Source organism: Urocampus carinirostris, chromosome 9 (assembly GCF_059441175.1).
Source record: "Urocampus carinirostris isolate Australia breed hairy pipefish chromosome 9, RoL_Ucar_1.0, whole genome shotgun sequence".
Classification (NCBI taxonomy): domain Eukaryota; kingdom Metazoa; phylum Chordata; class Actinopteri; order Syngnathiformes; family Syngnathidae; genus Urocampus; species Urocampus carinirostris.
In genome coordinates, this window is record NC_142357.1 from 36,315,439 (window position 1) to 36,341,314 (window position 25,876).

Genomic DNA, 25,876 nt, shown 5'->3' on the forward strand with positions numbered 1-25,876 from the left:
TTGACGATTATTTTTTTACACGTGTCATGCAAAATATCGTCACTTTGCTCAAACATGTGTCTATCTTTCTTTTGGGTTTTAATTTACATAAATTGTAAGATTTTAATTCGTCAATAACAAATTTGTCGACTGAGAGCTACATAATAAACTCCCCTACATGGGGCTAAAATGGATGAATCCACAATTAGGATCAGTGAACCTCGGTGAATGAACATCACGAGTGGGTGGACGAATCCATAGAGCATCTGTTATTATGTTATTATTATTATATTTTGTGTGTATAGTGGGATCAAATGAATTAAAATGTTTTTAAAAATTTAATGTTTTTCGTATAATTTATTCATTCTCGATAATGCACTTTTCCATTTCTTATTTAATGCAATTTTAAGACTACCTGGTTGACCAGACCAAACGCATGGATTTGTGTAAAACGTATTATGTTCAACCAAAAGTTAGATCCAAGAGGCTGATATTGCAATTTTATGAGAAAACACATTTAAAACAATGTGTTTGTAGACATCATTCGGGGATGAACAAAGTATCTATCTATCTATCTATCTATCTAATAAGAGACACACCCACCTTGCAAAAATGGTTTACGCCGAGGTTAAGTCCAAAATGTGTTTAACACTTTTTACGAATAATATCGTAAATTGGTTCTAAACATCGTTATTTTTTTCATTTTGGAATGTTATATATCAATTGGACGATTTCAATTCGTCAATAACAAGTATCTCGACCGAAAGGAATAACTCCCGTACGAGTGGCTTTAATGGAATTGTCCACACAGAGGCGCAGTGAACCCCAATGATCACGATTGGATGGACCAATCCATAATTGATCTTTCTTTTTTTTATCTGTAGTTTTTTGTTTACGTAGCAAAAAAAAATCCAAATATTTATTTTTCATTGTTACCAACAATCTTTTGTTGAATACAATACACATTCAAATATGTCATAATGTTTTTTGAGGCTATGATGGGCATCTTCGTGTACTGTATATAAACGAGACACACCCACTCAGCCAAAAATAGTTTACGCCAAGTTTGTGTCCCAAAGATGCTTTTATCTAGATGAAAGAAACTTAAAAAATAAGAGAATAACTGTTTTTAAAGGTCCGTCCCAACACATTTAAAAAAAAGCACCAAAATGTGGACATTTAAAGACATAAAAACCACAACGACTATTTTAGGACAAAACTCGTGAGATTGTTTTATTGGAATAAACGCCCGCACGCACCGAAAACAATATACAATTATAATATTTGCAAATTATAATAAATGTTCCACATATTTTCACATAAAATAACTATATTTATCATGTGATGTTTAAATTAAGAAGGAAAAATCCGGAAAAGGGTGTATCGCCAATTAACTGTTTGGCGTTTACAATTGTTGGGTGGGGATAAGTCGTGTTTTTTTTAAATTGTATATTGAATGTTTTAACAAAGCACTTTGAGTTGGAATTCATCAAAAACTAATATTTAAATAAAAATATATATTTTTTATTTTTGTGTGGTTAAACTTGCAAAATCTACTTCTACAAGAAAATGCCGGAAGTGTTTTTTGGTCACGCCCACTCACAATGTTGACCAATGACGTGAGGGCGGTGAATTTAAAATGGAGCCGCGTCCCATCTCGGGTACAGTTTCAACTCTCAAACTGACCTGCAACGTATAGAGGGTGTTTGCTATCACGGTAACGGATCACTGTATTTTATACATGTTTATGTCGATTTATGGGTTATTTTAACCTCTGTTGAAGCATTACCCTCCATCAAATGCGAATTATTTACGTCTTATATCTATTTCATCCAGATATACAATGTCTTACATCACAGCAGAACGTGACAATCAAAGTCTTCCATCTCTGGCTTTCAAAGCAGGTAGGACATTAAGATATAACGTGTCCATAGTTGCATCTTAATTTGAACTTTCGATTTTGGTTGTGTAGATTTGGCCATGAAGACTCCACTGAGAGGTAAAAGTCTGAAAACTCCTCTTCGCACTGGTCGGAAAGCTTTTGGGAATGTCAACGCCGGATTATCAACGCCTGTTGTAAATAAACAAGAGAAGAAAACGGCAAAAAAACAGGTTGGAGATTTTTCTTGATGTCCCCCCTTCAAACCTTTTATAAACAACCTTTTGAGTTATATAGTAACGTTCTCCTTTTGAGAGTCGTATGGGGGTCACGTGAGTTTAAGCGGCCGCCATATTGGATTACAACTGATCATGAAAGAGGACACACTTATTTTTCGAGAACGCCGTACAGAAGCTTGGTGTGTCTGACCGACTTGCATTTTTTTTTAATAAATGCAAGTCAAGCTAGCAATGGGATTAGTCCTAAAGTGGAAACTTTTGAGGGGTGGCATTGGCTCAGGAGGTAGAGTGCTCGTCTTGGGATCAAAAGATCCCTGCTCCTCCGTGTTATATGTCGAAGTGTCCTTGGGCAAGACACTGAATCCCTAATGCCCCCAATAAGCAGGTCGGCGCCTTGCATGGCCGCTATTGGTGTGTGTGTGAAGCACAATGTAAAGTGCTTTGGGAGGTCTTCATTGACTTGAAAAGCGCTATATAAATGCAGACCATTTACCATTCAGGTGACTTGAGTGGCCGCCATATTGGATCTGATTGCACTATGCTGATGCACTTACGGTTTGAGCCAGCCTACAAGCAATACCATGTAAAAAACGATTGCCTAATCATCAGAATCTTCTATTTAAGATTGCAATTAATATAATAAGCAATTAAATGTTTGGTGTTTTTTTTATATATATTTTAAATTGATGAATCAAATTTCTTAGACTTTTTCTAATTTTCTGTGATTCAAATATTCTGTAATAATAAAAACAATTACCAGTGGTTGTCAATAAAATTTACCATAAACAAACATTCATAGAAATGTATGCTGTACACCTACAAATAGATCTACCGATAATATTTGGACTTATACAAAACAAAGGGCCTTGCACTTCTATTTTTGTGTATAAGCAAAAAAAAAAAATGTTTATCCAAGAAAATTTATATCAAATGTTAAAAAAAAAAAAAAAAAAAAAAACAGCTTCCGCTTATCCGGGGGCATCAGTCTTAACAGGGACGCCCGTTTCCAGGCCAGCCTCAAGACAGTCTCTCCGGCGGGACATGCCCGGAACACCTCCCGAGGGAGGAGTCCAGGGGGCATCCTTATCGGATGACTGAGCCACCTCAACGAACTTCTCTCAATGCGGAGGAGCAGTGGCTCTACATTGAGCGTAGGTCGACCGGTAAATTGAGAGCTTTGCCTTTCGGCTCAGCCCCCCCTTGGCCACGACGGACCGGTACAGGGTCCGCATGGCGGCAGACGCTGCACCGACCGTCAGTTGATCTCTCGTTCCATCCTACCCTCGCTTGTGAACGAGACCCCAAAATACTCAATTTGGGGCGGGATCTCATCCCTCACCCAGAGGGAGCATGCCACCTATTCTGGCATGGTAAACAACCCCACTTCTCAAAATTGTCAACACGTTTAACTCTGACCAAGAGGCCAATTCTTGTCTAATTTTTTGGGGGATTGGGAATGTTTATCATATTCCAAAATGTAACCCCCAAATTGCCAACAGATTTGTTTTCGGGGTTACATTTTGGAATATGATAAACATTCTTAATACAAAATTATGCTCAAGAATTTGCCTCCAGTGTAGAATTAAACGTGTCATTATATTCCTGTTTTCCTTTTTTTTTTCTGTTTCTCCAGCACTGTCAGCTTCCATGAAACTTGTTACCTTTTTGTTTCATCTTGAAACGAACTCGAGAAAATTACAACTTTCGTGCCAATTTTGTTTGTAAATGATGCAATGTTCTGTTACATATTTAAAATCCTTAACTTTTATAAACTGCCTCTCCGCCCTCTGCCGGAGCAACATGGTACTACAAATCCCAGGGTCACTAAAATTTTTTTTTTGCATTGATTTAACCTACTTGGTGGCTCATAATTCACTTCATACAACAAATTGATGATTGTATTTATGCCAACGCTATTAATCATTGCCTTTGTCAGTTATTGCAGCCCTAATTATATATTTTTCCTAAGGCCTCATTGTGTAATATTGGACCACCAGATGGGAGTGTGGCGGGATGCTGCTGGACAAACATGGCAGCGACATCAATGGGGACTAGATATGACACGCTGTCCCATAAGGCTCATTGAATGTTCATCCTGGAGTAAATAAGGTTCATTACATTATTGATGACTATGAAAGCTGCAACTACAAATAGGTGGTGATTTCAAGACAAAAAAAAACAAGAAGTTGGAGGTTATTCAAAACACTTGTATAACCACATGTTTTCATTGGATTCTGGGGATTTCCCCTGCAATTTCATACTCCATAGCATTGTAGCATAGCTAGTTTATAATTTGTGAGAAGTAAAATCACCAGAGATTAACTTCTATATTATGTATGTATGGGTAAGTACAGTAGATGATAAAGGTTTTACTAGTGACTAATACATGTAGGCGCAGAGAAATGCACATAAGTTTTAAATAAAGGTCTATAACTTGACGTTGTCAGCAATCTCCTTCAGTGACAAATAAGCAAGCTTGTTGTTGTAATCCAATTTGACGGTCACTTAAAGGCATTTGACCTTCATGATATTGTTAAATCATAATTTCACAAGTTACAATTTTTTTTTTTTTCTACAGGAAGCTAAAATCAAGCCCACAGCACCGAAAAGAGAGGATGACTATCCGGAAATTGAGCGGTGTATCCCCTATGATCCGCTGGGTAGCTGTCATTTCAAACATGTACATAGGAGGAAAAAGTGGAATTGCATATAGATACATTTGTTTCCCCCCCCCCCTTAGAATTTGAGAAATATGGTGTTCCTGATGATGTAATCACCTTTGATGGTTTCCCTCTGGCTGGTTTGGCTTTTCCACCGGCGCTTCCTCCCTCAGAAGACCCCGACCTTTATGTGCCACCGCCTCCGAGCCCCTCACCTGAGAAAATGCCTCAACGTTTAGGTAAAAAGTCATTAATCAGGTGTTACACTTTTTTTTTTTCTTTTACTTTAAAGCGCTGATTTGAAATGTTTTGTAACACACTTAATGGAAAATTATAATTCTTGTAATATTTGATGGTAAATGTACCCTCCTGAGTTGCTGATTCTGATAGAAGGCACTGATGTGGGTATTAACACTTTTTAAGAGCATCTGTACTCATTCTTATTAATACTGTGATGGTTAGGGGTATGGGCGTGATTGCAAGATCTGGGTGTAAATGGGCAGCAGACAACCAAGTGCAAAAGGCAGGCTGAGGTTGAAAGATGTCATCGGAAATGCATGCATAGGGTGTCGGGGACTAGGGTCTAACCATTTCCAGCAATGGTAAAAAGCTGATCCAAGGCAGAGGAGAGACGTGGCACAGGCCGAGGTCTGTCAATTGGAGGAGGAAGACTGGTGGTCCAGGGCTGTGGAGCTTGGATTCCAAGGAGCCTGAACAAAGTGGATCCTTCCAAAGCGAAGGATCACCTGGCCAGAACGCTGGAGGTTGGAACTTTTCCGGATATTTCTTTCTCAGTTTAGTGTACAACACCCACCAACCTGTACATGTGGGGGTTGAGGGAGGACCCACAGTGCAGGCTATGTGGTGGGAGAGGGACACTGGTGCATATTCTGGCAAGATGCCAGACTGCCCTTAGCCAGGGCAGATTCTGCTGGCGCCACGTCAAGGTCCTCGGTGCACTGGCTTACATCCTGGAGCAGGAAAGGCGGAAGCACCAACCTCAACCTCGTCTAACACATTCCATCCAGTTTGTCAGAGGAGGGGAGAAACCAGCATCCTCAAAGCCTCCTGCAAACAGCACCAGCATGGCAGATGATAGACCTGGGAAGAAAACTACTCTCCCCAGGTACTCCAAACAACGCTACCGGAAAGGAAAAATGGCCAATATCATGAACTGGTCCAACAGTGCAGGGACGAGGGATGGCGGACCTGGCTATTCCCAGTGGAGGTCAGGTGCAGGGGCTTCCCAGCACAGTCTGTGTGGGACACATTAACAGCTCTGGGAATAAGTGGAAGGGAGAGGAAGGCAGCTGCCAATAGGGTGGGGGTAAGCCGTGGAGAGAGTTTAGCTGGGGACCAGGAGAAGATGGGCAGTGACTGGCAATCACTGCTAACTCAAGGACATTGTAGTTTAGGGTCGAAACGCCCAGTGACGGTTGGACACCACCTGATGACCTCTTCTCCTGGTTGAAGGTTACAGTCACTGTTTGAGCGACTGCAAAGTTAGCACTGATTAGAAGTGTATGTAATTAAAAATGGAATAAATGTTTCTGACAAAAAAAAGCTGCAAATCATGAATGTGTGTTTGTATAAATGCAATCCAATTCTGGTGTGTCTAAAATTTGATTTTCATAACCTCAATTTGGCAGGGTGAAATTAAATGTTCCTGGCTTAATTTAGGTAAACTAAAACTTCATGAATTAACTTTTAGAGCTGATTCAGAATCATGGGAAATACTACCCTTTCAAAATTTTGGGCTGCTGAAATGTCTTGGGATTTGGGTATAAAATTATCACTGCAATAGAAAGAGAATACTACAAACGGTAGCATATAAATTCATGTAAGTGTATTGTGACGTCGTTTGCCTGTGACTATTTTAAGTCTGCTGTTACTTTTTGCAGGTGGATGCATAGAATTCGAAGAATTCCTTCAAACAATCGACGAGCTGACCATCGAGCTTCCCCCTGAACCTGACACAGACTAACCTTTCCAGATGTGGAATCGTATCATTTAAATAGTTTTAAAATGGGCAGGTTGTGCATTAAAGTTGTTGTTCTTTGGTTTTTACTGTCACTTTAAATCTTTCAATAAACGTCTTAAAAGAAATATTCACTTCCTGGTTTTGCAATCCATTAATGGTCACGTGACGCCCTCCCGCTTAGAGAATGCCGTGAACTTTGGCTCAGTTCCTTTTGGGGAAGTGAACATGCCTTTCATTGAGTTAGTCACTTATTTTTTAGGTAATTCCTTTAACATGGCGCTTTAAAAGTAGAAAAGTCTGCAGTCGATGTTTTGACGCCATCAGACGTGCGTCAGCTACCGAAGCCGGACAGGTGAGTCGCAACTCCGAGCTTAATAGAAATAATGCAAAAGAGTGCTTTTAATTTAGTGATATTACCTCAATTACGTGGTTCAAAATGATTTATGTCATCTGGTTGTCATACAAAATCAATGCAGCACCATGGACGTGGGCAGCACAATTGGGCAGGATGCCACCGCTGACGCCCACCGCGGTCGCGAGTCCAGACAAGGCCCCGTTGTGGCGCGACTCTCCCGCTATGGTCCACCGCTGGTGCCGGGTGCTCCGCAGCGGAGATCGCGGCTGCTGCAGAGGCGACAGGACGACTCGGAAGCGGACGCGGTCCCACCTGCCAACCGGAAGAAAGACTTGTCACAAGGCGGCTTGGAGTGTGCTTTGTACCCCATGGAGCACGCGTGGATGCTGTCAGCCGCGGAGGGCAATTGCGACACTTTACTGGAATTCGTCTCCGAGGAGCCGCTTCTGCTCACCAGGCGAGACTTCATCAGCGGGTATTCTGTGCTCCACTGGCTGGCCAAGTCAGGCCGCGACGAGACGCTTCTGAAACTGCTTCATCGCGCCGAGGGGAAAGGGGGGCGGCCGGTAAGCGTGGATGTGCGGGGTAGCGGCGGCCTCACCCCGCTGCACGTTGCCAGCATGCATGGTCACTACGCGGTGGTAAAGCTCCTGGTGGGGGCGTTTGGGGCTGATGTGGACGTCATGGATTATGGTGGGAGAAGGGCTTGGCAATATTTACGGCCGGACGCCCCCCGGGAGATGAAGGAGCTGCTTGGTACGTGGGATGATGAGCATGCATGCAAGGTGGAATCAAACGCGAATAAAAACTGCAATAATAGCCTCAATGAGGTAACGGCAAAGCAGGACGAGGAAGTTCCGCCAGACGAGCCGGACTCGTTGGACCAGAGCTGGAAACGGTTTGGATCATTGAGAAGGTTCTTTTCGTTTCGGGCTAGTAAACGTTGACTTGTCACCACTGTGGAATAGTTGACAGTGTTCTTTTGCTCGTTCAATTTTCCATTTTCAAAGCCAGAGTTATATTTGACCAAGACCAGCAAACATGAGCTATGAATAAAACCATTCATCTGTGCTGCAAGGCTATGGGCAAGTTGGAAAAATTCAAAGACCGTATTATCAGAAGTTGCTGTAAAACATTCTGTTGCTAAATGTGAAAGCCTGGTGCCTGTCAATAAAACGATACAGTCAGAACAATTTCAAATGAGTGATCAGATTTTTTTTTATTTTCAAACATGAACCACAATGTGTACATAACGCCAGCAGCAGCTCCAGTAGACTGGGAGCCCCCACTTCCCGGCTGCTGCGGTTCCTTCGATGGAATGGAAGGATTTTGCAGGAACGTCATGTTTACAGACCCAGCTTGGTCCTCCTCCAGTGTCTCCTCTTGGAGTTGTACCTGCAGAATGTACCCCAAAAATGGTCAAAGAGGAAGGGGCCATTGTGATTTTCTAGCATGAGAGACCATTGGCATAGTAGTATCATATACATGATCAATTATTTTATATTCTATTAAATTAGCCATTATTAGTATATAGTATACAGAAAAAAAATACTCATTGCCCTCATGAAAATGCAATTTTCTTTAGTAGTTGACTGAGCCCATTTTAAACCTTCCAATTACAACCTGGTGACATTATAAAAACATTTTAAAAATGCATATTAAACAGACTGTCGTGTCAATCAGTTCAGCTTTCAAAAAAGGTTGGTGGCCCAGAAATGGGACACAAATCCATGTCTGATGTTTCTAAAAACACTTTACTGCTTTTACGTCGCAACATTTCGTCTTTAAAAAAAAAAAAACCTGGGTCTTGGCACAATTCCTTGACTAACAATCTATGATAAAACATTTAACTCAATAGTAAATACAAACCCAAAATTTTAAATCAGCTCCCTGTAGAAAGCTCAACAAGCTGCACAAGTTTCAAAGTTTGTCATCCACTCATATTGCTGACAACACAACAGACTTTCAGTTGAACCCATGAACTTAAATTAGGCAATTGTTCACTTGAAGTACGCTTTTTTTTCTCAAAAGTCCTAAAATATTGTTAGGTTGGCTCTGTTTCAACAAGGGAGCGTCCTTCATCCTTACAAGGATGTGGAGCTCCAAGTTGGAATAATCTCAGCAAGGTTAATGACAGCACTCCACAGTTATCAAGTGCTGCAATTGCAGACCTGCTTTAATGGAACACAGCCTTCTCCATTGTGACAGTGTCAAATAATGCCTGAGCATTTTGCCAACCAATCACACTACAAATAGTTTACTTACATTTATAAATGACAAACATTTTACCAGATTAAGAAAAAAATAACAATAAATGCGCCCAGGCTTTTTTTTTTTACAGAACTAAAGGATACTAGTCAATGCCAAAAAATGAAAAAAAAGATGACTCCCGGTTTTATTTGCAAATACCCAGAATCAAAATTAAACTCAATAGAGGGAATTGGTTAAAAACTTCTAAACTTCCGGAGGGTGAACACTGGAATTTACCCCAAATAGCTGCTTCACATTCCACACATTTTTTTCATTAGTTGGCTGTTCTTAGGGGAATTAATCTCCCCCCAAGACAACGTTCCAAGAGTCACTACCAAGTCTGAGATGTTAATATCACCCACTATAGTAGAATGATACGATTGCCAAATCTGCAGTACTTGGTATTTTTGCACCTATGAAGCCAGCATGCGATTTAAACTTTTAGATTAATAAATGGGTGGGTGTTTTCTTAAAGGAGGGGGATAAAACCATTTATATTAAAAAGATTGATCCTTATTGGCTATTTTATATATGTAAATTTCTGAACTAAAAAAAAATCTCAAGTATTACTCCACTATTGATATGCGAGTGTGTGAAGTACATTCTAGTCAAGTCACATTTATTTGAATAGCCCTTAATCACAAACATGTCTCAAAGGGGCTGCACAGGATTACAATTACACCATCGCCTGATTTTAAACCAACATGTAGGCAAGGAAAAACTCAAAACCTCAGCATGAGGAAAACAACCTTGAAGGGACCCCACAAGTGGTAATCCCCATTCCAGGATGACCAGGGTGAAATAGATTTAGCATTAAGTTACACTACAAAAACATAGTAAACATTAGGTAACATGTTTAAATTTGTCCAGGAAGTGCATGACAGCAATGACGTCTCAAGCCTATAAAATCGCCCAAAACATACCAAAGCACTTTAAAAGTCCTCAGTGACTGGTTAAAGCGCTACATAAACGCAGCCCATTTAACATTAAAGCAACAATGCGCTCTGAACAGGATTTAAATTGAAAAGGGCAAAAAATGTGAATTTGAGTTTAATAATAACCACCAAATGATTGATTGCCAGTTTTCCACTCCCAGCTCTATGGCATACCATCTTCAATTCATCCAGAAGGCCCATTTGATGTGCTCTACCCAAAATATCGCAATTGGTAATCATGTATATAAATGCAGAGAATTTAAAAACATTTTGTGATTATGTGGATAACACATTTAAAGGGAACTAGAACAACTTTTTCCCCCATCTTCCCAACATTGCTAAAATTCGCCCTATGCTGTCTCAGTCGGATGCGGAGATTATAATTCATGCGCTTGTTACCTTCAGTCTCGATTACTGTAATGCACTACTCTCCGGTCTTCCGAAGTCCAAAATCAAGAGCCTTCAGTTGGTACAAAATGCTGCAGGGAGGCTTTTAACTAAGACAAGAAAGTTTGATCACATGATCCTGATTTTAACTAACCTGCATTGTCTCCCTGTTAGCTTAAGATGCGCTTATAAAAGGTTCTGTTGGTAGTATACAAAATCGTGCAAGGACTTGCTCCCTCATATCTTTCAGATTTAATTTCGCCCTATGTTCCGGTCCGGAGCCTTCGCTCTGAAAACGCTGGTCTACTAGTGATCCCAAGAGCCAAGAAGAGATCCGCAGGTTCGAGAGCGTTCTCCATTCGCGCCCCGGTGCTGTGGAATGCTCATCCCCGAGATTCGATCTGCAACCTCAGTTTAAAACACACTTCAGTTCTATAGCATATGAATAACCTCTATTTTATGTGGAAAATGTTCATGTAGGTTTTAGATGAAGGGGATGGTATCATAATAGTCTGTGGTTTGCAATAATAATCTGGTCTGAGTATCCAAATAAACATGACTTGACTAACTTTGTTTAATGCATTTAGTTGTATCTTTAGCTTTGCATGTGCCTAACTACGTTAAGGGAAAATCAGAACACCACAGATGTAAGTATTTTCTGAAAGTTTTGTACCAAGATTCTTCATTGTCTGACAATCATAAGATCACGCTTTTTACAACACATTTTGCAGTAACCTAGCTCAGACAGAGGCATACAGTCAGTGTATTTAATTTTTGTTTAGAGTAATGATCGTATGTAGATGTTATTACCTATTTACAGGCTGGGGGCGTTGTTGCTGTCATGCACTTTCTGGACATTTTCAACATCTTCCCGAGTGTTTACTATTCTGAGTACAGTAATACTAATTGTGATTCACCCTGGTCAATCCTGGAAGGGGGATTACCACATGTGAGGTCCTTTCTCAAGGTTTCTCTTTTTTCTTCACACTGAAGTTTTTGAGTTGTTCCTTGCCCGCATGCTGGTTTGAGATCAGGTAATTGTGCAATTGTGTAATAGTAATCCTGTGCATTACTTTGAGACATTTTAGTGATTAAGGGCTATATAAATAAATGTGACTTGACCTAAAGTGGAGCCAGCCTGTAAACATCTCTACACAGTGTAACAGCCAATGATAGTAATATTTTGCCATCACGTATAATGTTAACTGTTCAATTAGGTTGAACTAACAACTGAGATATAACTCAGAAGAGGGGAAAATAGGACACTGTTCGGAAAGGACTTAAATAAAATATAAATATTAGACACGTGGAAGAAACTGATTAGTATCAACATTTGTCAACACAAAACTAGAATGACGATAAATGGAAACAAAATCAGGGAGGTTGTCGATTTAAAACCATTCTAAAAGCAATGTACACAATTCTCACCTGATCTTGTTGCCAGTCTTCATTCTGATCCACTGAGGAATGGGCCGGTTTTGCTTCTGCTTCTTAGCCAGAAAGCGCTTAATTCTGAAAGTCTTGTGGGACGACTGGAAAACGACACGACACAAATTAAGTATTTATATGACTAGCATTCAAATGAAACACAGTTACTGGACCATATGCTAGCGGGACAATTTTAGCCTTTAAGCTAGCTAAGTAGGTAGATGGTCCGTCAGAATTACGGGCCACATTTCACATCAAAAACGATAAATAAAAAAAAATACAGACATATAAGGCACAGTAAGTTTATCATTTATATGTTTTGAGCACATGGATGATGATACGGATTATATTTTCACGGATGTTAGATGATTTTTAAGGTTACCATTTCGACTATCGTCCTCTCCCCACAGTGACGGCAATAGAAGAGGAAGAATTCTTGTGACGTAACTTGCCGTAGCCAACGAGGCTTCCTGTGGTTTCGTCGTGCCTTTTTATTGATAGCGACACTAGCAGGTAACCTGTTGGAACTACATTATTTCTTTTTTTAAGATGGACAAGGGGATAGTTGGTGATATACCAGTAATGTATATAATCAATACGATTTATTTGTAATCATGTTCAATTTGATAGTGCGGTGTGAATTACAATAGTAATGTCTGCGCTTAAACAAATGTTTATTTATATTTGATTCTTATTAAGTTATGTGTCGATTGTTTCGTCAAAATGTTTACGATTGAGTTGAGGTGATTCTAGTAAGAGCTTTCTTTTGTAAAGGCGTGATATAATGTGATTGTTTTTCCCTCTTCTTTAAAAATAATCGTTGTTATTCTGTTTATTAAATAACGTGAAGTTAGTGACGTGAAATAGGCTTTGTTATCATTCTGTGTCTTAATTACTAATGTGAAGTGTAAAGACAGTTAAAAGGACAGGACCAAGATCAATTTCTGCTTTTCTCGTCAGCCATTCTTTTCAGTTTTCATTGAAATAGTGTTGTTGAGCTGTGATTTTTTTTTTTTTAACCAATTGTAACGTTGCTCCTGAATTGAAAAGAGAAAAGACATGTCAACAAAGTGGTTTGAATTTCATTTTCTACTTAATTAGCATTTGAGTATAAAATTATAATTAGTACTCGATTCGAATTCTTGACTGCAAAATACACTACACGTAAAAAAGGTATACCTCTAAAAATGAATAAACAAAATGCAGACTGGTCGTCCAGACGCGATTGTGCGGATAGAAGATTTTGAGGGGCACATGACATTTAGGCAGCCTCCATATTGGATAAAAAGCGACAATGGAAGAAGACGCAAATACAGATAGATCCACATACTGCATAAATTAAGCCTTTCAAAGGCTAGGTACGAGGAAAAGTTGGGGGTAATTATGATCATAGAGCTGTATTTAAATCAGAATGACAAATATTCATTGGATCTTGTTGTTTAAACTGCAATTCTATACCCAAACAAGGTTTTAATGATAAATAAAAAATCACAAAAGCTGTGTAATCAGTTACATGTTTTTATTTCACATCCATACATGACATTTTAAAACTTCCCGTGGCAGTTTCGGGCAAAAATACAAACTAAATTGTTATCATCCAAAAGTAAGGTCACTTCGAAGGTTTGTGTTCCCTGCATGAAACTTTACTGTTCCAAAAGAACAAACCTAAAGAAAGTCCCTATGAGACGCTGCTTGTCCCACAAAAGAGTCTCAAACACAGACAAGCTAACCCTTGCCGCATGCTGCCCGGACTCTGTCTAGCTGTGCGCTCCTCCAACTGTCCAAAAAGAAAGCAGTAATGCGCTCAGTCGTCAGCCTTTTCGGTTATTTTCTTGGTCTCTGCGTTTTGGTCCGCGGAGTTTCCGTCATCGCCTCGTCCTCCTCCTGTTGGACGATTGCGGCTTCTTGCACCGGGCTGATAAAGCTGGATAGCAGGACGATCCTGAAAACCAAGAGAGGTGTGGTTGTGTTTATTAAAAAATATATATATCTTTAAAGTGACAGTGTGTAATAATTCATCACGAGAGGTCGTTGTAGCTTAGAATGGAGCTGAAGCAAGTGTATTTGAAGAAAAAAACACTACGGTGGCCTGAAGGTCTTGGCAAAATTTGAAAGCCTACTACCATATTTTATTGTGTGGGCAAAGATTTATTTCAACCAGAGAGGACATTCAAGATAGTTTTATTGCCACATACGAAAACAAAAGACTAAATGATCCAGAGCTTCTGAAAAGAGCGAAAAGCTCGAATTGGTCAGAGCTGTTGTAAGTGGCTTACTTTAGCAACTAGTAGAAGGACTGAAGGACGAAGCAAGCGTTATTTAATCAGGAAGCCAACATAACAAAAGCCGCTGGAAGCAAGCAAAAGCCTGAAGCTAAGTGGCTAACATGAGTACCTAGAGAATGAAACAGTGGAAAAAGTCAAAGGTGCCAATATCACGGAACTTACAGCTGTGGAAGGTGAGTGACACTGAATGACAAAACAGGAGCAGCTGAAAATACTACTAACAGCGAGTGGAGAAACCTAGCTTGCGGCTAAATGGCTAAAATAAGTGGCTAGAGAAAGAAACAATGGAGAAAAAAGTGAAAGATGCCTGAGTGACGGAACTCGGCAATATTAAGTGTCTGTAACTAGCTGTGGAGCAGGATCAACAAAATCCAGTAGTGGCTAGCGACTAGGTATTGCCTGCTGGCAAAAAACTAACATGAGCAGTTGAGAAGAAAACAGTAGGGGTGAAAAAAAAACGCCAGATTCCTGAATTATGGAACTCAGCGATGTTGGCTTTCATAACCCGCTGTGTAAAGCCACTGACACTAAAGGATGAAGCAAGAGCAGCTAATAACAATAGCGGTTCGCAGCGAGCCACAGCTTGCAGCCAAGTGGCTAATATGAGTGGCTAGAGAAGGATAACGTGGAAAGGTTAAGACTCCTGAATAACTGTACTCGGCGACCACCACATGCAGGGCTCAAAATAGGGAAGATAAGTGACCCTTAAGTTCTAAAAGCCCAAATGGGATAAACAACCTTTGCAAAATGGTCATTCAGGCTTCTATAGTAGTAAGACAGTGGCCAAACATGCCAGTTGTGCAATATAATAAAAAAAAAATCTAAAATCATGTTTACAAGATGCATATATTTTTGCGCATTATTCATATGTATAGTGTTTTAAATTACTTAAATGCTTTCACGTCACTACTGGTTAGCTAAATCAGTGTTTTTCAACCAGTGGGCTGGGGCACACTAGTGTGCCGCGAGACCTTATGTAGTGTGCCACCGGAAATTGCCCAATTTTATTATTTTATTCCTGTTTTATTAGTATTTAAATAAAAAATTTTTTTAGCCATTATTCATCCAACTGTAACATTCATCCACACCGAAAAGTGGCAGCGTTTACTTTCTTTTTGTAAAGTAATTCTCTGAAGATGAGATAGAACAGGTACAAATATCTATTAACCAACAGAAAATCATGAAATAAATGTACTAAAGTGAAAATGATAAATTTAATTTCCCCCAAAATTGAAAAAATGTTAGAATGTATTAAATCATGTTTTGTATTACTAGAAAATCATTTTTACTAATTTTTAGTTTGTTTTCTAAAAAAAGCCCTTAATCTCAATGAGTCTCAAAGGGCTCCACAGACCACAGATTATTGCAAACTGTTATTACACAATCCCCTGATCTAAAACCTACATGAGAGCAAGGAAAAACTCAAAAACCTCAACATGAGGGAAAAAATTATAAAATATAGATTAACTTGAAAACAGATGAAACATATAATAACCCAAATCACAGCAAAATAATTAACCAGAATGAATCTAATTGGTTTACCTCCTGACCCACGGTGACCACAATTGATGATAAAACTGTTAATGTTAATTGTACAGTACTTTATTAACACTGTCCTTTCAGTGTACCAAAGTGCTTATCCTTATACGTTATACTGTCATTTTGTCAATATGATAATTTAAGTAAAAAATCAACAACATGAAACTGGTACTGAACTCATCTTTAAACATTTTCTATAGACGTGTGCGTCAAAATATTGAATGAAAATAAGAGTGCCTTGTGTCAAAAAGGTGGAAAAACACTGATCTATATAATAAACACGGTGTTCTATAAACTAGAACGAATTTAATTAATAATATAGATATATATTAATTTATGCAGACTTAAACATTTATCAGAAGGAAAGACAGCCTACTTTATTCCGTAGTCGTTCTCTCTTGGCGCTATCGTCCTTCTTGTCTTGTTTGGGCAGCTTCTCCGCCTTGTCAGATTCGAAGACACGTTCCGTTCGTTTCTTTTCCGGCGGCGGTCGCTCCCGCTCCCTCTTGGACGCTCCTTCCTCCTCCATCCACTTCCTGTTGACGTTCTCGGCATCGTGCCTCTCCCTTCTCCTGCGTCTTTCCTGCCGCCTGAGACGTTCCTTCTCCCTCTGTTGACGTTCCTTGTCTAGGTCGCGTTCGGTGTCGGCCTCGCGAAACTCTTTGCGGACTTCCTCTTCTGGTCTGCGGGAAGAGAAAAGTTGTTGATGCATGAGACATATCATCACAGTCATGAGGAAAAAAACATAACTCCAAAATAGTGGGTATTTTTGAAAGAGGATGGAAAAACAAAACTGTATTTTTTTTACATGAAAGCAGCATTCCATTTACAGGTTTCCTACAGCTTAATGTAGGTTAAATTTAAGACTTTTTAATATTTTTTTGAAATCAATTTAAGACGAAGTCGATAAAAAAAAAACACAATTGAAACGGACAAAACAAAAAAAACACAAATATTTCTTGCATACACTACCTGGCACAGCATTTAGCACTAGGGAAAAATTTTAGCCAGACAGCCACTTCTTATTTAATTGACACTTTTCCTGGTTTAAAGTAAATTTCTTTCTGATGTTGCAATGTGTATAAGTCATGTCTGCTCTGAAAAGCCCAAATGAAATCACATCATCGTTTTGATCGTTCCATTATTGTAGTCACGGGATGTTGCCATGAAAGTAAATCGGTAAATTATTAAAAAAAGACAATTGATTAAAGTTACTAAATCTATTTCGTTCAAAAGAACATAAATCTTATTATAGTTTTCACATTTTTAAGACTTTCGAAAATTGGATCTAAGACATTTTAATGCTAATTGAGGCCTTATTTTTAGAGTAATAAATTCAAAGCCTTTTAAGACTTGATTTGAAAAACAATTAGTGATTTCTGCACTATAAAGCACACTGGATTATAAGGCGCACCCCCTGAAAATAGCACTATGTCATATATTTTTCATACATGAGGTGCATGAGGGCAGCACGGCAACGCATTGGTTAGCACGTGTGCGGCATAGTTCTGAGGTCATGAGATTGAACCTCCTGTGTGGAGTTTGCATTTTCTCCCCGTTCTTGCGTGGGTTTCCTCCGGGCACTCCGATTTCCTCCCACATTCCAAAAACATGCATGTCAGGTTAATTGGACAGTTCAAATTGTCCCTAGGTGTGAATCGGCGATTGGGTTGTGTGCCCTGCTACTGGCTGGCAACCGGTTCAGTGTTTCCCCTGCCCACTGCCCGAGGATAGCTGGGATTGGCTCCAGCACCCCTGCGACCCTACTGAGGATAAGCGGTGCAGATAATGAATGGATGGATAGGAGTAATGGCCAACTTAAGCATTAAATGCCCCCCTATGTCATGGCCTATGTCATGTCAAGTAATTGGTTAAAATAAATGTGATAGAATTGAACTGGACCGATATATTTCTGTCATGGTTTGAAAGTCCATTTTTTAGATGAAATGTTGAAAACATTGAATATATAACATTTTTGAGTGGAGATTACCATGCTGAAATGGCACCAAAAAGTAAGAATGACCGGCATAAACGTACATAAGAGCTTGGATAGTACAGTATATGAAATAAAATGCAATAAGTTATGATTCCAAATTTGACACCAAACACTTACTTCTTTATGCGCTCCTCCTTATCATTGGTAACTCGTCTTTTGGGCTCAGTACTTTTACTGTCTTCTTTGTTCGGCCTCTCAATTTTTTTGAACTTCTCCTTTGTTTTGTCTGAGTCAGCATTGTCTCCCCTGTCTGGCTTTTTCAGGAGCTGCACGACGGATAAAAATCATGGATGTAATGCTGTTCTGACAAAGATTGTATATGATTTAAATACATATTTCAGGGATCTGAACAGTTTTTCTTTTTCCTACCAATACCGGTAAAGGATGAAATAAGGAACCCTGAGAACGTTTCTCACTTTAATTTTTGGCTCGACTTTGACTTGGTCCCTCTCGTTCTCCGGTTTCTTCATTTTCTCGACTCCTTTGCGCTTCCGACGCTCTTCCTCGCGCCACTTGCGGCGTTCCTCGTCTCGAAGGCGCTTGCGTTCCAGCTCACGCCGCCTCTTTTCTTCTTTCTTTTCCTCCCTGATTCTCTGAAAAGAAGAACCGGTCAAACGGTGTACTTTGCCCTTAGAATCGTGTCATGAATTTGCCTATTTGCCTAACTTACCTGCTTATTCTTCAGAAAGTCCAGTAGAGGGGTTGTTTTTTTAGCTTCAAAAAAGAGAGTGTATTTCATTATCATTCTTGTCTCTTTGGTTTTATACTCTTAATTGATCATTAAAATGTGACAAATTATACACCCTAGGGATAAGGCGTCCGCGCCTTATCACATTTTAACTTAACGGTGTGGAATAAGATGATTTTTTGTTCCCCCTTTCCGGCATTTTCTCCAGCAATAACAAATTATTTAACCTGCCCAAAAACTTCACACATAATTCGAACTTTACAGTGTTTGTGCATATGATGAGTTATATTTCTAGGATGCCTGTAAGTGCCTGCTATTGGTTGACGCCATATAAAATCCTGGTCTGCTATTGCTTTACATCTGAGCCCTTTAGTGTTACCGGTGGTGTTCCGCAGGGTTCAGTACTTGGCCCCCTTCTTTTCAGCATTTACACGCTTCCATTAGGTGATATTATTTGCAAGTATAATATCAGTTTCCATTGCTACGCAGATGACACTCAATTATATCTTCCGATGGAGGAATCTACCACACTAAACTGTGGAAATTTGGAGGCCTGCCTCACTGAGAAAAAGGAATGGATGTCACTCAACTTCTTGCGCCTTAACTCTGAAAAGATCGAAATGCTAATTAGTAGTCCATCTAAATACCATCACTTGTTCTCAAAAACTGCTCTGAACATTGAAAAATGTAAGATAACCCAGAGTGACTCAGTTGAAAATCTAGGTGTCATATTTGACCCTGATCTGTCCTTTTAAACACAAGTTAAGAATATCACTAGCTTTGTTTGGCACTATCAAATTAATTAGACTGCCGGGATACGGAAACCCTGCTGTAGTATGTTTTCACTTTAAGGTGGAGAATAAGATGTTTTTCTGGTCCCTCTTTACAGAATTTTCATCTAAATTGATTTAGATTTAATCATATGCACATATATGACACGTAAGTGGTGCTTACTATATACTTTTTTGTTAATTTGGCATACTGTGGTTTGGAAGGCATTACCATAGGTTTCTCTTGCCCACTATATGGCAATTTCACTTTATGATCCCCACTTCAGAACATATTCGTGCTGTATCCCTTTTTTTTCCCAAGGTATCTTTTTTTAGATCCCTCTGGTATATCTTTAAGATCCCTCCTCTGTTTCCTTACCTATGAGCTCTTTTGACCTGGCTTCAATCTCTTCAAGTAGAGTCTCAGGAGTAGATGTCATTTTCTCATTGTCCCCAGTGTAATATTCCAAGAACTTTTTGTAATCAGGATCTGAATGAACATGTACACATAGAATAATGCGTTTTGTGTTTATTTTTGTAACTGAATATTTAAGTACAACTGGATGGCTACACAAAATTGCACTACTTAGATTCCTTTACAATATTACATGTGACCCACCGTAAGAGTGACACAACTTTTCAATATTAAATTTTCAGCTTTACTAAATAAACAATGGTGTAAGAACTTTTTGCATCGATTATAATACACACCATCATTGATGGTTCCACACTTGGCGTCCTTTGACTTGCTTCTTTTCTTGGAAGTCTTTTGAAAAGGAGCAAACTCCACAATAGCAGGGTACTCTTGTCCTGTTAGGTGACCGACATTTGCAAAGAATGAAATAAAAGGACACGGTTAGAAAAGGGAAACAACAGGACTTTTCATACCTCTGGTGTCAATAAACACGTAGCCATCGAAACGATCCCGAAAAAGGACGATATCCTCTTGGTTTTTGAAGTTGATGTATGCCCTCGCAAAGAGGTGAGGATACAGACTGGAAGACATAAAATTGTCAAGCAAAATATTATATTGTGATATTTTTTTTCCTTTATCTGTATACAATTCCCGGTTTCAATCTAGACAAAATACAGTGTTTTCACGTCATATTGCAGTTAGACTTTTTCGTTCTCGGTGCATTGTAGATTTTTTAATTTGTTCTGTGGGTTTTCTCTTTTTGTGCATACATATTTGATTTTATTTGTATTGTATTCTAGTTTTAAACGTACTCTATCAATATCATACACCAGGGTTGCAAAAAAAATGTCATTGGAACTTTTATTTTATTGACAACAAAAACAATCTTGAATCTTGTTTGTGTCCATCACAGAATTTCGGCGTCACTTTTAGAGCATCATTACGAAAATAGACGACTCACATTTAACTTTCGACATCAAATAATTGATGATTTCATTCATGTCGCTCACTAAAATCAACAAAGTTGATCTTACTCCAAAAGTGTACTACATTTCTGCGTCTGTTTATAAGGTGTGCTGCATGTAGATTTTGAGACTACCACTAAATGTGGATAGATACAACTGTTGCATCCCTTGTTTATGGTCCATAGCCTGTTCGCCATGGGGGCAGAAAATAAAACAGAAACGTCTCGGAGAAATCCACCAATACACATAAATCTTGTTAATCGAGTAAATCGGCGCTTGCGTGTAACATTATTCTCTGTACTACAAGTCCCATGGCTCTTTGCAGGCATAAAACTATCCCAGATGAGGGAAACTGCCGGCACAGTAATGTGCATAATTAAAAAGATTTCTTGATACGCTACAGCACATGTACCGGATTGTCTCTGAAAATTTAAAAATTGAAATCAACTTCTTTCTTTTCTGAAATGCAATTAAACTCTAAAGTGTCCGACATCTTGGATTAGTTATGAATCTACTGAAAGACTTTTATCATTTTAATATTGCTGACTATGGCAAAAACTCAAATATCTTATCTCAAAATATGAGTCTATCATGAAAAAGTGTTTTCGTAGGCTATAAGCCAGGGGTTGGGAACCTTTTTACCCAAAGAGCCATAAAAGCAAAAGCAAAACTGCCAAACCTCCACATTATATTTCATTGCATATTTTATGTTGATAATATGTGTATTATTTGCCCTCATGTAGGTTTTAGATAAGGGGATGGTGTCACAATAGTCTGTAGTTTGCAATAGTCTTTGATCTGTGCAGCCCTTTGAGACTCTTTGTGATTAAGGGCTATACAGATAAACATAACTTGACTTGATTGTTTGACGGTTGATGAATTGATAATAATGATAATGATGTCAGAGCCTGTGTCCCATATGAATATAAATATACCCCTTAAAATGTGTCTCCCTCCCACAATGACTTAAGAGTGTTGAGGCTTATTTTGACTGTCATATTTGTCCCAAACAATGTATTCAAAACAAAGTGAGAGCAAAGTTCTTTTGTAAAAATGTAACAAAATACTGCAAACAAGGATACCAACATATTTACCTTGGGTGCAGACCGCGTTGGGCGAGGAGAAGGAGTGTGCGTGCCCTGTGTATAGCTCTGCCCAATTCTACTGCTCATACAATCAAATTGCTCTAGGAGCTCTGCTAGTGCTTCTGGGTATTTAAAGTTTGTTATGTGGCTTTTCATCATAATGTTTCTCAACAATACACATAATAATAATAATAATAATAATAATTTCCTTGTATTGTCATTCTGTGTAACAATGTACACAGAACGAAATGTCGATTGCACCTGACCCGTTGTAGCGAGCCGATGCAGCCGCAGCCAACAGAGGGCGCCGCCGACCACTTTTTAAGTCTTAGGAATGACTCGGCCGGGGCGCGAACCACCGACCTCCCAGTCTCAAAGCGGGCGCCTTACCATCTAGGCTACATAGATTGTTTAATGAGCTTCACTGTAAAGAATTATTTGAGATTTACAGCCAAAATGTAAACTGTGATGAAAATTGTATCCTATAAATACTGAACCCTTTCGCAGTCAGTATTATCTTGGTTTGGCTCGTGCGCCTTTCGGCTCCGTATGTAACAATACTTATAGTAAAAGCTCAAATTCTTTTTGTGTCTGAGTCATATTCACCCATTAAAAGAGCCATAGGTACCTGACCCCTGCTGAAAGCCATTATAAGCAATATTAAAACAATTTTCTAAAAATGCAATATTTCAGTTGATTTGTTATAAATCCAGTTGTGAGCCTTATGTGTTTTTTCTGCTTCGAATAAAATGATCAAATTGATTACAATATTTGAATTTTCAGAGACGATACTGTTTAGGAAAATTCAATCAATACAGACGGTTGTGAAACGGATTCATCCCAAAAATCAGCATGATAAAAATTAAGCACAATCTCGGCCTCTTTGAGGAAAGAAAGTTAAATAGGATCCACTTAAGGGCCAGTCTTGATTTACACCAATGCGCCCAGAGTGTATAATGACAACCAGGAATGGAAATAAAAGGTTGCAGCCACACTAGTGCTGACCACTTGCTCAGTGTTAATGACATCAAAATATCACATAAATCAAATATCAAAAATGCATTTTGTGTTTGTGGCTTATTTTGTATACAGAGCAAAAAAATCTATCGTTAACTAATAAGAAGAAACAAACTATTTGCACAAAGAACAGCAGTCCAATACAAATATACAAGACATAAACATGGGCCAAAAGGGAGTATGCTGGAGCTGAAGCTTTTGAGTACCTACCCCTATTCCATTTTTGTCTTGCAGGGAAGATAGATTTAATACCAAAACAAGAAAACAGCACCATTCCCAAAAATTTTTTTGCAAAATGTCAAATCTCAAAAGATCGTCTTGGTTGCTTTACTGTTTTCCAGGTTCCCAAATCGGTAGACAATTTAATCCAGAAACTATTTGCATACAAATAATGTACATTATCCAAATCTGCATGATCACAAAACCTCACCTGGTGTCATTGGAGAAGAACTCCAAGTAGTCCACCTCTGGAAGAGGCTGCAGTTGCTCTTCCAGCTCCTCTTTCGTGAGACTCGGTGGCAACCTTCTGATCACAATCTAGAAGTGTCAATTTTCCCTCCATTAGCATTGAAATCTCGACAGGATTCAAACCCTGAACCTCAGAATTGTGAAGCACAGATGCTAACCACTGACTTAAATGTGAAACATAGACTATACTTTTACTGTATTTGAATGAATCCACCGTGCATATGTAAAGACAATATATAAAAATACACATAACAAGGAAAATATGTGATGGTTGAACATAAAATTACTTAAATAATATTCTGTACCACAATAACAAACTCTTGCAAGCAAGCTAACTTAGCCTAGCTTACAGTCGCTCGTGTAAGTTTTACCTTTGTCATTGTCTCCTTCTTTTCCTTCAATTTATCGGTCTTATCTGAATCATCGCACACTAATTCGACCCTTCTCTCCCTAGGCCTTGTGTTCTCCTTATCTTCCTTCATATTTTAAACTTTATATCATTTCAAGAGGGTTGTTTACTTGTTTTAACAGCAACTTCGGTAGTGGGAGGGGACCATACACGCATGCGCAGCATTCAATTTCTAAAATACTGATAAATTTGAATTTTCTTTATTGTAATTGGAAAAAAAAATAGTTGAAGCTGTTTACAACGAGGGGTAAACTTTTAATAAAAGAACCAAAAGAAGAAAAAACAGCATTAGAAAATAATATTTGTATTGACAACATTTACAAGGTGACGCTTGTAGACCGAGTCGAAAGGTATACCAAAATAAAAGTGTAGATGTGGGCCGATGAATTGCATGTTATTTTGCAACAATCTTGTGTGATATTACTATTTATATATTCAAATAAACCAACCAAGAGTAATTTAACAACGGTATTTTTCTCTGCAGATGACTTTCAAAATTCAGTCTTTATTTTCAGGTGACAGAACCTCGTTTAAACTTCCGGTACTGAATCGGGTCTCCGAGGGGCGCCATCTTGTTAGCCTACTTAGCAAAATAAACGGCATAACTCGCAACTTCGTCAATTTTATCCCCCTTTTCAACAAGCATGTGGTATGAAATTCTCCCCTCCTTCGGCATCATGACGGCATGTTTAATGATTCCTGGTGTAGCCACTTCATTAATTCATAAATACACCAACGGTGGAAAGGTGAGCTAACAATGCTAGGTGCTAATGTTTTTTTTGTGCTTGCGAAATCATTCTCACTTTTTTTCCCACGAGCTGTTTTTAATTTGTATTTTCACGTTGGAATAGGAAAAAAGGGTGGCCCACTTTCCGTGGCAGTGGTCCCTGATGGAGCGAGACAGACGAATTTCGGGGACGGGAAATTATTATGATTCCAAGGTGATCTTCACGTCTCTTGTACCTTGAAAACGCTTAGCCCATACAAACATCATCACAGCATGAAGTCTGTTTTTATTGCTAAATAATTAATAACACTGTTTTCAATTTCTTCCCACAGGGACTCGAGAACATCGATTAATACTAATAACATGAAATGTGTATATTAATAAAGTACTCTATTACCTATTTGTGTCCGTCCATCCATTGTCTGGACCGCTTATCTTCAGTAGGTTCGCGGGGGTGCTGGAGCCATATTTCAGTCAATTATCCTTATTAAAAACCGTGTTTTTTATATTCTACAATAGTTGTAAGGGTAATTACCTGAAAATGTAGAGCTTTTGGAAGCGGCAAGCTACCATTTCTGTTCCTGAGGAAGAGTCAAACAGTCTGTAATGCAATTTTAAAATGACTTAAGTTAATACTATGTAGTTACTATGTTCACAGTTATAATTATTAGAAGTATGTTTAGAATAGTTTGAGACAATCATCTACCATGTATAAGCGCACCGATTGATTTACATTTAAAAGTTATAGAATCATTTTAAAATAATTTTGGTAAAAGTGATCATGTATTTAAAGACACAATACCTCATGCCAACGTTGTAATTCTTTTTTCCTCTTCGCGTGTTTTTCTGTCGGAGTGAGAGAATGCTGGTTGTCCAAAATACAGGCTGGAAACAGTGACCAATTCTAATCCATCCATTATTTGCGCCGCTTATCCTCAGTAGGGTTGCGAGGGTGCTGGAGCCCATCCCAGCTATCTTCGGGCAGTGGGCAGGGGACACCCTGAACTGGTTGCCAGCCAATCGCAGGGCACACGGGGACGGACAATTCACTCACTCAATCATACCTAGGGACAATTTGGACCGGCCAATTAACCTGACATGCATGTTTTTGGAATGTGGGAGGAATCACGGAGGAAACCCATGCAAGCACGGGCTGAACATGCAAACTCCACACAGGAAGGTTCAATCTCATGACCTCAGAACTGTGCCGCACAAGCGCTAACCACTGCGCTGCAGTGTTGCCAACAATTCTACTGTTTATAGTTGACACTCAAAATATGGAGAGAAGACATCAACAGATTTTAAACTTGCAAGAACACGAGAGGACTGAGAGGACCTTCCATGAGCCCTTTTTATGAAATTTTCTATGTTACAAATAGCAAATATTCCCTAAAGATTCTGTAATCAAAGAAGAGCAAC

The 25,876-nt window shown here is 39.0% G+C and overlaps 5 protein-coding genes across 5 annotated transcripts; 3 read left to right on the forward strand and 2 right to left on the reverse strand.

Moving 5' to 3' along the window:
* The first annotated feature begins 1,606 nt into the window (after positions 1-1,606).
* Positions 1,607-6,869, forward strand: pttg1 (PTTG1 regulator of sister chromatid separation, securin). The gene is made up of 6 exons (XM_088343607.1): positions 1,607-1,696; positions 1,816-1,883; positions 1,952-2,091; positions 4,676-4,757; positions 4,838-4,996; positions 6,659-6,869. The coding sequence occupies exons 2-6, from the start codon at positions 1,823-1,825 to the stop codon at positions 6,739-6,741; spliced, it is 525 nt and encodes a 174-aa protein (XP_088199733.1). The 5' UTR covers positions 1,607-1,696; positions 1,816-1,822; the 3' UTR covers positions 6,742-6,869.
* Positions 6,870-6,900: 31 nt separating this feature from the next.
* Positions 6,901-8,286, forward strand: sowahd (sosondowah ankyrin repeat domain family d). Its single transcript, XM_088343606.1, has 2 exons — positions 6,901-7,090; positions 7,215-8,286. Exon 2 carries the CDS (start codon positions 7,219-7,221, stop codon positions 8,038-8,040), a length of 822 nt encoding a protein of 273 aa, XP_088199732.1. The 5' UTR covers positions 6,901-7,090; positions 7,215-7,218; the 3' UTR covers positions 8,041-8,286.
* An 11-nt stretch (positions 8,287-8,297) lies between these two features.
* rpl39 (ribosomal protein L39) lies at positions 8,298-12,615 on the reverse strand. Its single transcript, XM_088343608.1, has 3 exons — positions 12,476-12,615; positions 12,094-12,197; positions 8,298-8,488 (listed from the first exon to the last, which is right to left on the reverse strand). The coding sequence occupies exons 1-3, from the start codon at positions 12,476-12,478 to the stop codon at positions 8,440-8,442; spliced, it is 156 nt and encodes a 51-aa protein (XP_088199734.1). The 5' UTR covers positions 12,479-12,615; the 3' UTR covers positions 8,298-8,439.
* Positions 12,616-13,597: 982 nt separating this feature from the next.
* Positions 13,598-23,870, reverse strand: upf3b (UPF3B regulator of nonsense mediated mRNA decay). Its single transcript, XM_088344193.1, has 10 exons — positions 23,693-23,870; positions 23,284-23,390; positions 20,260-20,366; positions 20,083-20,181; positions 19,751-19,861; positions 18,584-18,627; positions 18,330-18,506; positions 18,031-18,179; positions 16,294-16,600; positions 13,598-14,035 (listed from the first exon to the last, which is right to left on the reverse strand). Exons 1-10 carry the CDS (start codon positions 23,801-23,803, stop codon positions 13,898-13,900), a joined length of 1,350 nt encoding a protein of 449 aa, XP_088200319.1. The 5' UTR covers positions 23,804-23,870; the 3' UTR covers positions 13,598-13,897.
* A 394-nt stretch (positions 23,871-24,264) lies between these two features.
* ndufa1 (NADH:ubiquinone oxidoreductase subunit A1) lies at positions 24,265-24,857 on the forward strand. Its single transcript, XM_088344194.1, has 3 exons — positions 24,265-24,476; positions 24,582-24,671; positions 24,790-24,857. Exons 1-3 carry the CDS (start codon positions 24,375-24,377, stop codon positions 24,808-24,810), a joined length of 213 nt encoding a protein of 70 aa, XP_088200320.1. The 5' UTR covers positions 24,265-24,374; the 3' UTR covers positions 24,811-24,857.
* The last annotated feature ends 1,019 nt before the right edge of the window (positions 24,858-25,876 follow it).